Raw genomic sequence first — 12,909 nt, forward strand, 5'->3', positions numbered from 1 at the left:
TATTAATTTATATTCACAGTTGATCAGCTAAAAATGCGTTTTATCTAAAATTTTCGATTTGAAATGCTTCTGATTTTTATTGGCTTAAGTATTTAAAACTACATTATAAAATTCTTTAAATTAAAATGTACACTTAATAATTAAAATCTAAAATTTTAAATTTGTTAAAGTGGACGATTTTGGAAATGCGCATTTTAAACTGAAAGATGTCATAATGAACATTTTTATGGGCAAATTAAAATGCTTCTTTAAAATCATACCCATTCTTTCTAATTCGGATTCTTTTCGCCAGATGGCGCATGGCAGTTTAACCATTCCCAATATGTAAGCTATTTTTATCAGACAATCAATATTAAAAAACCGAGTCTTACTTTTTTTCTTTCAATACAGAGAAAAAAAGTTTTGCTAAAAATCAAAAATAATCTAAAATTCACCCAAATATTTATAAATAATGATTTGCTAGAAAATTAAAAAAGAGAAAAGTATAATCCCCGTTTTTACACCTGTCGACGTCTAACTTCTGTACAATGAAGGCAGGATGCTTGAATGTTCCATGAAGATAAATTATGAAAGTGATCGAATTAGACTGATCCAGTTGCTATCGGTTCTGAAAATTAGGAAAAAAGACTTAAAATTATGCAAAAACAAATAGGTGATTGAATGCAAATTGTTTCGCACTTTTTTTTAGCGCTCAAAGGGCAAAAAAAATTCAGGATAGATTCATAAGACTTCAAAACAATTCGAGTTAAATTCAAAAGAATTCGATTGATTTCCGTAAAATCAGAATGAATTTAGAGGAATTTAAGGGAAACGAGAAGAATACGATGAAGCTCATGAAAATTCAAGGTGTATTAAAAAAATAAAATGAATTGCAAAAATGTTGAAATATAAAAAAAATCATTGAATTCAGAAAACTTGACTTGAAGTGAATTAAAGAAATTCGAAGAAATTGCAAAGAATTTAAAATAATTCAGGGTAAAATACTACGAATTTAGGGTGAATTAAACAAAAAAATTCAAATCACCTCGAATCTTTGAAAATCTTACTAATTTCGAACCAAAAGGTGACTAATGACTAGAAAACAATTCAAAAGAATTTTAATTAATTGGAAAAATTGAATAAATCCATTTATTTCAGTAAACTTTGAGTAAATTTAGAAGAAGTTAAGGGAAATGAGAAGAATTCAATGAATTGCATAAAAAAGCGACTGAATTTAAAAAGCAATCAAGTGAATTGAAAATAATTATGAAATATAAAAATTTAAAACAAAAATCTATTGAATTAAGTTGAATTGAGCAAATTTAGAAGAATTAAAGTGAATTAAAAAAATCAAGAGAATTCTATAGAATTAAAAAGAATTCAGGGTAAATTCCAAGAATAAATTATTAATCACATCAAATCTTTGAAAACTTTACTAATTTCTGAACAAAAAAGTGACTAATGATTTATTTCAGTAAAATTTGAGTGAATTTAGAATAATTTAAGGGAAATAAAAAGAATTAGATGAATTTGATAAAAAATGAAACAGAATTTAAATAGCAATCAAGTGAATTGAAAACAATTAAAAAATATGAGAAAATTCTTTGAATTCAGTAAGTTTCAAGATGAATTAAACAAAATGTTTTAAAACAGCTATTAAATTAAGTGAAATTAAGTGAATTTAGAATAATTTAAAAGAATTCAGGTCCAGTACCAAATAAAATTCCTAAAAATATTTGAAAATTAAATTTTCTTAAAAGATCAATGATCTAAACAAATTTTGATTTTAAAAAATCCATTGAAATAAGGAAAATTCAGTGAATTTAGAAGAATTTAAGTGAATTGAAAAAAATCAAAAGAATTCCAAAGAGTTCAAAAGAATTCAGGATGAACTCAAAAAATAATTTTAAAACTCTTCAAATTTTTGAAACCCTACAAAATACCTCACGTATCGTCAATATATTCTTTAAAATCCACTAAAATATGATAAAAGCCAATTAACTTTTATGATATTTCCTGAAATGCTGGAAAATTCTTTATCTTAGTATATTTCAAACGCTTTGAATTACCTTCAAATTAATGAAATTAATTTTTAAAAATCCCTAGAATATTTCAAATTAAAAGCTCTTAAAAATAGGTTAGAATTTAAAAGTTTTAAAAATGCCCCAAAAATCTTTAAAAAATTGAAATGATTGAAATCTATAAAAAAATTCTGTGAAACTTTCAAAATGCCCAGAAATTATTCAAATTCTATTAATTTTATTTCAGATCTATACCTAATTCTGAATTGCTGTGAATTCTTTTGAAATATTTCCGGATATTTTTAAAGTTTCTGAGAAATTTTTAAAAGATTTCAATAATTTTAAGGAATTTTTCAGATTTTATGGTATTTTTAAAACATCTAACACACTTTCAGGAACTTTTAATTTCAAGTATTTTAGGGAATTTTAATAGATTTCAAGGAATTTTTCATTATTTTAATCAATTTGAAGTGATTTTAAAGCTTATGAAATATTTAAGGATAAAGAACTTTATACAATTTCTGAAGATATCGAACGATTTTACAAGACGTATGGGGCTTTTAAATTATTTTAAAAGATTTCAAGTTAAGAATTGTGAAAGGCTTCAAAAAAATAAAAATAAATTTTCCCAAGATTCCTAGGAAAATTGAAAATGATTTTTTATTTTGAAAAATTAATTTATATTATGCAGGATTTTACATTTTTTTAGGAAGAATTTAATCATTTGAAAATTTGCTCATAAATTCTGAAAAAATGTCTAAAATAATTTAAATTTAAAAAATATATGAAACAACATTTAGATGTTTCGAGGTTTTTAAATAAAATTATGAAGATTTTTAAGGATTTCTAAACTATTTAAAATTAAAATAATTGAAATTTTAATTTAAGAATTGTTGAGTTTATAACAAAAACGTAATCGTTCAATTAATAATGTTTCTGACCTAAATTTTTGTCTGTGATTAAAATGGCTAATTTGATATTGCATGTTCAACAAAATATTTGAATTTTAAACTTTTATTTAAAAAATAAATTAGTTTAAAACCAGAACGTTGAGTTTTCGAATAAAAGGAGACTAATTTCCAACAGTCGAATTCGATAAAAAATAGGAATTCCCTCACTCAAAACAAATTAATTTTAAATTAAACATTTGCATTTTTAACTTAAAACTTGTCTACCAAAAAAAGATACATTTTCAATCAAAATGGACGAATTTTCTATAAATGAAAACGAATTGCCAACAAAATAATTACATTTTCTACAAAATAGTCGAATTTTCAACCAAACGTTTGAATTTTTAAATTAAAAAAATCAATTTTATAACTCAAAAAAGCAGTTTATAAACTCAAAAAGCACGAGTTCTCAAGAAACGAGTACAAAAAAGTTTAATTTTCAACAAAATAATTGAATTTTCCACCAAAATGATAGAATTTTCAACACAAAAGAACTATTTTCCAACAAATTAGTTCAACTTTCAAAAAAGTTGTTGAATTTTTGTTTTCAATTCAACCCAGATGTTTGTTTTTTTTTACCAGAAAAGACGAATTTATAATAAACGATCATTTTTAACTAAAAATGGAAAAGATACATTTTCAGTAATAAAAATTAATTTTCAACAAAATAATTTAACATTCGACCAGATAGGTTAATTTGCAACAAAAAAAAAGGTCAATGCTCAATGAAAAATATAATAGTTTCAAGAAAATAATTCAATCTTCAACCAATAAAATTATATTGAACAAATTAGTTCAACTTTCACCCAAGTAGTTGAATTTTTGTTTTCAATTCTACAAAGAAAATTTCTTTTTCTTACCAAAAAATGAGTTTGCAATCAAAGAATTAAATTTTCATCGAAATGCGACCAGTTTTCATCAAAAAAATGGAAAAGATGACGTTTCAATAATAAAAATTAATTTTCAATCAAAAAGAACGATTTAAAAAAAAAAGCTCAACTTTCAACCAAATATTTGAATTTGCAACCATAAAATATGAATTCTCAAAAAAAAGTTTAATAGTTTCAACAAAATAGTTGAATCTTCATCCAATAAAATTAATTTTTAACAAATTATTTCAAATTTCAACCAATTCATTAAATAGTTAAACAGTTCAGTAGAAATAGTCAAATTTTCAATTAGGAAAATTACTTTTTAATCAAATATACTTTGCAAAAAATAGTTAAATCTTAAACCAATAAAATGGATTCTTAACAAATAAGTTCAAATTTCAATCAAGGAGTTGAATTTTCGACTCAAAACGAATTTTTTTTTAACAAAATAGCCAAATAATTTAATTTTCTATCAAATAGTAAACTTTCAATTAAAAATAATTAACTTTCAACCAAGAATAATTGGATTTTCTGATTGGGTTCTATTAATTCATTTCGCAATTCAATGAAAAAGCGCGAAAAATTTGAAGTTTCTGGAAAATAGTTTGAAAAAAGAGGAATTCTTTTAAAATGGAGAAAAGTGGGGAACAGGTGAAAGAGTGTGAATCTGAAAAATTAAAAGAAGATACTAGAAATTGAAACATTAAAATTCGAGCATTAAAAATTAGCCAATATTACGATTTAAGGTCTTAAAACTTAAAATTAATTTAGAAAATTGTATAAATCATGCGAAAAATATTTTTAATTTATACCTGAATGGGAAATTCCGTCAGGTGGAGTATCGTTTTTATTGATAGGTGTCACTTTCTTGTGGTCATCTTTGTGTCCATGGCAATGTTCACACTCATCGTCACTATCTTCGGAGCTACTTTCTCCGAAAGTCTTGGGCTTTTCGTAAATACAGCAACCTAATAGATAAAAAATCATTGAATTTTCAATTATTTACATTAACAGGGTGACCGCTGGACCGAGAAAAACCGGGAAATAAGTGAATTTATTCTTTGACCGGGAATTTTAGAAATTAATAGAAAAAAAATCGGCCAAGTTCGATTTCAGCCGTTTTTAAACAATTAGTTCATTCGTTATTATTTTAAATTATGATATTAAATTTAGATTGCGTAATTCGAAAATCTTTCACTTTACAAATTTTATATTTCATTTTTCGAGCGCACGTTTTAATTCAAAGAACTTTTATTTTGGATTAAAATTTTTTAGGTGATAAACGGCGAATATAAAGTAATTAATGATTTTTCAAATCAAATGAAACTTAAAATACAATTTTTCGATTGGAAAGTCTTATTCGTTAAACAAATGAAAACGCCCGATTGAAACTTTACAAAATATTTTCAATTTTACAGTAACTTTAAAATCATATATTCATAATTAAAGGCTTTTATTAAATTTCGAATATTGTTTTAGTCTGAAATATTCCATCTTTAAACCATTCAATTTGAAATCTCTTCATTAAAAAAAAAGAGAACAGTTACTTAATATTTGAAGATATCTGGCAGTTCATTTAAAATCAGTAATTGCAAATCAAACATTTAAAACTAAATAAAAAAAGTAAACTTTGAACGTTACAATTTTAATTTTTCTATTTAAAAAAATTAATTTCTAAGTCAAAAATTTCGAATAAAAAATGTAGAAGTTTCAGAAGAATTTTGAAAGGCTTTAGACAAATAAAAAACATTTCCTTAAAATTCGTATCGGTAATTTGAAAATGATTGTTTATTCTCAAAGATCAATGTTAAGGAAATATTTAAAAAGATTTACAAAATTATGAGAAATGAATATGGAAGATTTTAAGGAAAATTTTTTACTATGGCAGGATTTTCTCTTTTAACTGTAGGAAAATGGAATAATTTTAAAAGATATTTAGAAATTTTCAAACAATTTTTTAAAATAATTTAATAATCGAAAAAAATGTAAAACATGCAGATTTTGTACGGCTGAAATATAATTTTGAAGTATTTTAACGATTTTTAAACAATTTAACTTCTAATTTAAGAAGTGTTTAGTTTATAAAAAAATTTAATCGCTCAATTTTGAAAATTTTGAAATCCATTGATCAGTTCTTCAATTAAAAAATTAAAGCATTGAAAATAGTAACGTGGATTTATATTTTTGGAAATAAATCTGAATCATTAAACTCTACAATTTATAAAAGCAACGAAAACCTTTATTTTGCAGTTTAATTGCATTCAATTGAAAAGAATTTGAATACAAAATTTTAAATTGAAAAACTTTTAAACTTTGATTTAAAAAATAGAAAACTTCAAATCGAAAAGTTTTTAGCTTTAAAGTTTGAATTTTCGAATTCATTTGACCGTGAAAAACGTTTACGAACATGTAAAAAACCAGGAATTTTTTACTTTGATTAAAAAGGCCACTCTGATTAATTATCACATAATATTTACACAAAAAAGTATTCATTTTTGTTCTATTTTTTTTGTCTTACATTTCGATTTCTTTTTGTTCAAATCTTCGTTATCGACAGTTCCTTGAGTCCACTGAACTTTCTTACTCGATCTAGGTTTTCTGAGACGTAGTCGGACTGTCGGAACTTCCTGAAAAGTATAAAAATTCGAACCTTTTTACTATTGCACCAAAAATTTTAGAATTCCAATTATACGAAAGTATATTCATAGAAAAAAAGAAACATTCTTTTTACATATAATTTTCCTTATATTTTTCTTTTTATTACAATACATAATACATGTTCTTCACAATATTATTATTAAAAATATATCAACATTTTTGTACTATAGTATAACTTCAGGTAATAGAATCTACATAAAAATATCTGAGAACAGATTCTAAAGTTCTAAAATTATAAAAATGCAGTATTCACTGTTTGATCAGGTCATCAGTTTTATGAAAAAAAGATTTTAAAAATCTCTATATATTGTTAAACTTTAGTTTATAAAAATAGAAATACTTTTTCTCTTCTTAAGTGTATAAGAAATTTATAACTATATTCTGTAATATGAAAACTCCAGAAATTAAATTCAGAATAAATCAAAATTTAAATTCTTCTTTAACATCCAACATTAAAATTTAACCACGAAATTCTTGAAAATAAAAAAAACGGGTTCAAATGAATCCCCTTAAGAGTGCGCTGTTAAAATTTGATCTTTACATTCTTCTTTTTTTTTAATTTCAATTTTCTCGTCGATAAAAAAATATTTTATACTAGCAAGTGGAATGATACATTAAATTCCATATTCTATTGTATAATTTTCTCTTTTAATAAAGCCTTTATCGAATCTTCCGGATATTCCAAAACATTTTTCATAACTTCTATCGTGTGTTGACCCAATTTTGGCGGAGGAGATCTAATTTCATTTTTTGCATAACTATAAGTTACGGCTGGTCCAACGATTTTGACTTTATCGTCTGTAGGGAGTTTTACTTCCTTGACTATTCCAATATCCTTAATATGCTTGTCATTGAAAGTCTAAATTAAAATAAGACATTAAAAATTATCTATCAATATAAAATAATTTATTATATATCTTAGGGGCCGTACTTAAATTACGTAACAGTTTCTAGGCCCTCTCTAAGACTCCCCCCCCCCCCCCCCCCCCTATAAAAGACCGTAAAAAAAATTTCTACCCTCCCCCTCTTCTTACTGTACGTAATTTTTAATTTACTGAAATATTTTTCTAATTATTGCTAGTAGAATTAGGCAGGATACAAATTTTAAATTTTCAAATTTATTAACTTATTTTAAACAAAAAAAAAAGTCTTTTCAAACTAAAAAAGATGGCTTAGTAACAAAATACTGAAATTTTTAACAGAAGAATTAAATTTATAACATAATGGTTGAATTTCAAACCTAAAACGATAAATTTCCAACAATAAAGTGTCACAGCTTATATTATTTCAATCAAAAAAGATTTTTGACTCAAGAAAGAAATAAAAGTTTATCTAAGTTAATGAACCTTTGTGCTAAAAGACGAGTTTTTTCTACAAAAATTGAATTTTCAAACAAAAAACATAAATTTAGCCAAAAAAAAAAATAATTTTCCGCGAAACTGATGTATTTTTAACACACAAAAATAACATTTCAAACAATAAAATTTTTTAATAATAATTTTCAGTTAAAAACTTAACTTTAAATAAAAAAGTTACTTTTTTAGCCAAAGGGATTCGACCAAATATTTCGCACGAAATAGTTGAATACTCAAGCAAAGAAGAATCATTTTTAACCGAAAAATTGCATTTTTATAACAAAAAATGAAATATCTACTGAGACAGATAAATTTTTTAATCAAAAAGATAAATTTTCAACAACAAAAAAACTTGAATTTTCGGTTAAAAAAGATTTAATTTCCCTTTTCACGTTCAACATATGAATTTTTAAACAAGAAATTGTTGACTTTTCTACTAAATAGTTGCATTTTTATCAACAAACAAAATTTCTCTTAAAACACATGCATTTTGATTGAAAAAAAAATTAAAAAGTTAAATTTTCATCCGAAATGTGCACTTCTTAACAAAAAATAAGGTACTACGAAAAAGTTGAATTTTCAATGCAAAAAGATGAATTGTTTCAACCAAAGATGAAATTTTAACAAAATAGTTGAATTCACTAAGAAATGGTTGCATTTTTATCCAAGTAAGATTAAATTTATACTAAAACATATTAATTTTTAATAAAACCCGACACATTTTTTTTAAAGTTGAACTTTCATTCAGAAAATATTTCAGTTCATTTTTCAACACCAAAATATAAATTTTTAACCAAAAATAAGTTTGCTACGAAATAGTTAAATTTTGAATAAAACAGTAAAATTTTTTACCAAACAGTTGCATTTTTATTGAAAGAAAGATGGATTTTCTCTCAAAACAGATGAATTTTAATAAAAAAATAAATTTCAACAAAATAGTTCAATTTTCATCTAGAAAAGATTTTCGTTGTGTTTTCAACATCAAAATATTAAATTTAATCAAAAAGTAAGTTTTCTACAAAATAGTTAAATTTCCAACAGAACAGTTGCAATTTTATCCAAGAAAGATGTAATTTCTGCTAAAGCAGGTGAACTTTAGGATCAGAAAGACAAACTTTCGAAAGAGTTGAATTTTCAAAAGAATAGTTGAATTTTTATTCAAGAAAAATGAAACTTCTAAAACAAATTAATTTTTTTACTGTTTAAAAAAAAAGAGTTAGATTTTCATCCGAAGAAGATTCCAGTTCACTTTTCAAAACCAAAATAAGAATTATAAACAATAAGTTAATTTTCTGCAGAATAATCCAATTGTTAATTTTAAAAAAAGTACGACTTTTTAACAAGATCATTAAATTTTCAACCAAACAGTTCCATTTTTGATAAAAAAAAAGATATTTAAACAATTTACACGATTGGAACCCGAAATATCTCTTTTTATCAAAATGTATCATTGTGAAAACATTAAATTTATTATAGTTCCATTTCTGTGAAATAAAAAAAACAATGAAAATTCTACTAAAACAGGTGATTTTTCAAATCAAAGACAAAATTGAAAAAAGCAGTTGAATTTTCATTCAAAAAGATTTAAATTGATTTTTAAATACAAAAATAGGAATGTTAAACAAAAAGTAAATTTTCTACTAAATTGTTCAATTTTCAACAAAACAGCGAAATTTCTCAACCAAAAAGTCTGACTTTTCAACAAAATAGTTTAATTTTCAACCAAACAAAAGCTTTTTTATCCATTAAAGATGAAATTTGTATTTAAACAGATTAATTTTTAATAAAGACCGATTTTTTTTTAATTTGAACTTTCATTCAGAAAAGATTTCTGATCATTTTTCAACACCAAAATATAAATTTTTAACCAAAAATAAATTTGCTACGAAATTGTTCAATTTTCAATAAAACAGTAGAATTTTCAACCGAAAGTATGATTTTTTTAAAAATAGTTTAATTTTCAACCAAACAGTTGCATTTTTATTGAAAGAAATATGGATTTTCTCTTTAAAAAAATGAATTTTTATTAAAAAAAAAAAACAAAAAAAAACAAAAATGTTCAACAAAAAAGTAAAATTTTAAACCAAAAAGTTGGATTTTTATCCAAGAAAGATTAAGTTTTTGCTAAGGCAAGTGAATTTAAAAATCAAAAAGACAAACTTTTAAAAAAAGAGTTGAATTTTTAACCGAACAGTTGCAGTTTCATTCAAGAAAAAGAAAAATTCTACCAAAACAGGTGAATTTTTAAAAGAAAAAGTTAAATTAAACAAAAAAGTGTTTTCTTCTAATCAAGATTTCAGCAACAAAATATGAATTTTAAACAAAATGTTAATATTGTAAGAAAAGAGTCAAATTATCACCCCAAAAAGACGAATTTTTAACAAAACAGTTTAATTTGCAACCAAAAATGATGCCTTTTTAAGAAAATTGTTAAGCTTTCAGCAGGGTGATACAATTTATAACTAAAAATATAATCTTTAAGAGAAAGTTTTTGTTTTTCGAATTTGCAAAAATTACCAGAGTGGCTGTTTTTATCGTAGAAATAAATTCCCGGTTATTACGCGGTTTTTTGCCGATTCGCAAACATTTTTCACGGTCAATAAAATTTAAAAAATGGAAGACTAAAGCTAAACAATGTTCCACTCTAAGTAATAAAAACTGAGCTGCAAATGAAAGCACTCAAGTGAAACTGTTAAACTTTGAACTTTTACAATTGCAATTTAAAACTTTTTAATTAAAAAATCTTGTATTCAAATTCTCAATAATTTACGCGTATAAAATTCAAGGTACTAACATTTTTAAAAATAAAAAAATATAAATCCACGTTATCATTTTCAATACTCTAAATAGAAAAATCAATCAATGCACTTTAAAATTTTCAAAATTATATAATTTTAAGGAATTTTAAGCTAGAAACATCAAATATTGAAAAATTGAAAAATTCTAAACTGAACACTTCTTTAACTAGAAATTCAATTGTTTTCTTTTTAAATAGTTTAAGCATCCTTGGAAAGCTTTAATATTTTATTTAAAAATCCTCAGAAATCTAGAAATTGTTTTAAATTTGTTTTAAATTTAAAATTATTTTGGAAATTTTTTCAGAACTTCTAAATATCTATCAAAATGAATTAAATTTTTTCTACAATTTTCAGAAAATCCTGTAAATTTTAGAAAATTTCTTTACAATTTGGATGTATAAATAACAATTAAACATTTATTATTGGCAGGCGAAATTTGAGTCATTTTAAGAGATATTTATAAAAGTTTTGAAAAGATTCAAACTTGATGTAAAACTTGAAATGATAGCCTAATATAAAACAAAATGTAGATTTTCGCTGATTTTAAACAAAAGATGAGATTCTTTTCAAGAATTGTTAAAGGCTTCAAAAGAATAAAAACATTTTCTCAAGAATCATAGGAAAATTGAAAATAATTTTTCATTTCGGAATTATTTTAAGAGAATATTTAAAATGTTTTTCAAACAGTTAAACAAAATTTTCAAAAAAGATTCTAGAAGATTTAAAAAAAAACTTTCTAAAATTTGCATGATAATTTTTTCGAAATTTTAACTATTCTAGGCTTTCTATGTCAAACAATCCAGTTAAAGATTCTTTACTTTTAAATATTTGGTTTCAATTTACTTGTCTTAAATAAAAATTCAAATATTTCTAAATATTCAATAATTAATCTTTTTTTTTTTAATTAAAAATTTCAAATTGGATATATTGGACTGAAACAATATTTTTAATTTAGTAAAATTCTTTAATTAAGAACATATTATGAAGTTATTTTTAAGTTGAAAATAATTTATAAACTTTCAGTAACACATTCACATTTGTTTTATGACTAAGACTTTCAAATTGAAACCTTTCAAGTTCTGACGTTAAAATCTGAAAAATCTTAGATTTTGAACTGATTTAAAATCGTTTTGTCAAATCGTTTTTGTTTACTTTTTATTACTCAAAGTACAGATAAATTAAAAAGGTATTTATTAATTAAATAAAAATGCTTTTTATCCAAAATGTTCAACAGCAAAGGCCTTTATTTTTTGTTTGTTCAAATCTTTAAGAAAGCATTTACAAATTCTTTAAATTAAAAATGTAAACTTAAAACTAAAAATTATAAATGGAAAATTTTTAAAGTAAACAAATTTTGAATTGCGTATTGTAAGCTAAATAACAGCATAATTGAAAAACATAAAAATTCAACTAATTATTTAAAAACTGTTGAAATCGAACGTGGACAGATTTTTCTTTTACAAATTTGTAAAATTCCCGGTCAAAAAAAAATTCACGTCATTTCACTGTATCAAAATGTCTCGACCCCACCCCCTTGAACTGTTACGTAATTAAAGTACCGTTCCTTATCGATAAAACAATTCAACATACATCTTTCATGTTATTAACCGGTGCAAAAGGAAACAAAGACCCCTCAAAAATCTGGGCCCACTCCTGATTGGTTTTCTTCAAAAATTCTTTTTTAAATATCTCCAACAACTCTTCCCTATTTTGTACTCTCTCTGCATTAGTGTCAAATTTAGGGTCTAAATTCGTCATATTCATTTTTTTCACTAAATCAAAAAATTGTTCATCACTTCCTGCTCCTACAGTGAACCATCCATCCTTTGTTTGAAAAGATTCATAAGGAACAATGCTTTCTAAAGCAGAACCCAACTTTCTGGCTTCTTGATTCGCATTTAGATAAGCGGATCCGACGTTTATCAAATTGGCAAGTTGAGTGGATAAAAGATTACACTGAATCCATTGGCCTTTCTTCGTTTTCGTTCTTTGAAGCAGGGCTGCCATTATGGCACCATGGGCGTACAGACCGGTAGAAATATCTATTAAAGCCGTACCTGGTCTACAGGGGGGACCATCTTTTGCCCCTGTGATGTGTAAAAGTCCACCTAAGGACGATGCGATTACGTCGTAACCTGGCCTGTTGATTGGTTTATAATTGTTTTAATAATTTAAAAAATTTTTAAAATAAGCGTATTCTTTTTAAAAAAATATCAACAGTTCAAATGGAGTTCAACGTACAAAATATGTTCAAAAATTCAGGACTTAAATATATC

At 24.1% G+C, this 12,909-nt stretch overlaps 2 protein-coding genes across 2 annotated transcripts in view; both read right to left on the reverse strand.

Moving 5' to 3' along the window:
• LOC117178806 (E3 ubiquitin-protein ligase PPP1R11) overlaps nucleotides 1–12,909 on the reverse strand; it is an 18,573-nt gene continuing 5,664 nt past the window's right edge. The window contains exons 2-4 of the mRNA XM_033370290.1: nucleotides 6,341–6,449; nucleotides 4,635–4,790; nucleotides 1–607 (exon numbers count right to left, since the gene is read on the reverse strand). Coding sequence (XP_033226181.1) covers nucleotides 582–607; nucleotides 4,635–4,790; nucleotides 6,341–6,449 — 291 coding nt within the window. The 3' untranslated portion in view covers nucleotides 1–581. The remainder of the gene's footprint in view (nucleotides 608–4,634; nucleotides 4,791–6,340; nucleotides 6,450–12,909) is intronic.
• Nucleotides 6,669–12,909, reverse strand: part of LOC117178805 (succinate--hydroxymethylglutarate CoA-transferase) — an 11,642-nt gene continuing 5,401 nt past the window's right edge. Inside the window, exons 2-3 of the mRNA XM_033370289.1 lie at nucleotides 12,224–12,773; nucleotides 6,669–7,339 (exon numbers count right to left, since the gene is read on the reverse strand). Of these exons, the coding sequence (XP_033226180.1) occupies nucleotides 7,109–7,339; nucleotides 12,224–12,773 (781 nt within the window). The 3' untranslated portion in view covers nucleotides 6,669–7,108. The remainder of the gene's footprint in view (nucleotides 7,340–12,223; nucleotides 12,774–12,909) is intronic.

The sequence above is a fragment of the Belonocnema kinseyi genome, chromosome 8 (assembly GCF_010883055.1).
Source record: "Belonocnema kinseyi isolate 2016_QV_RU_SX_M_011 chromosome 8, B_treatae_v1, whole genome shotgun sequence".
Classification (NCBI taxonomy): domain Eukaryota; kingdom Metazoa; phylum Arthropoda; class Insecta; order Hymenoptera; family Cynipidae; genus Belonocnema; species Belonocnema kinseyi.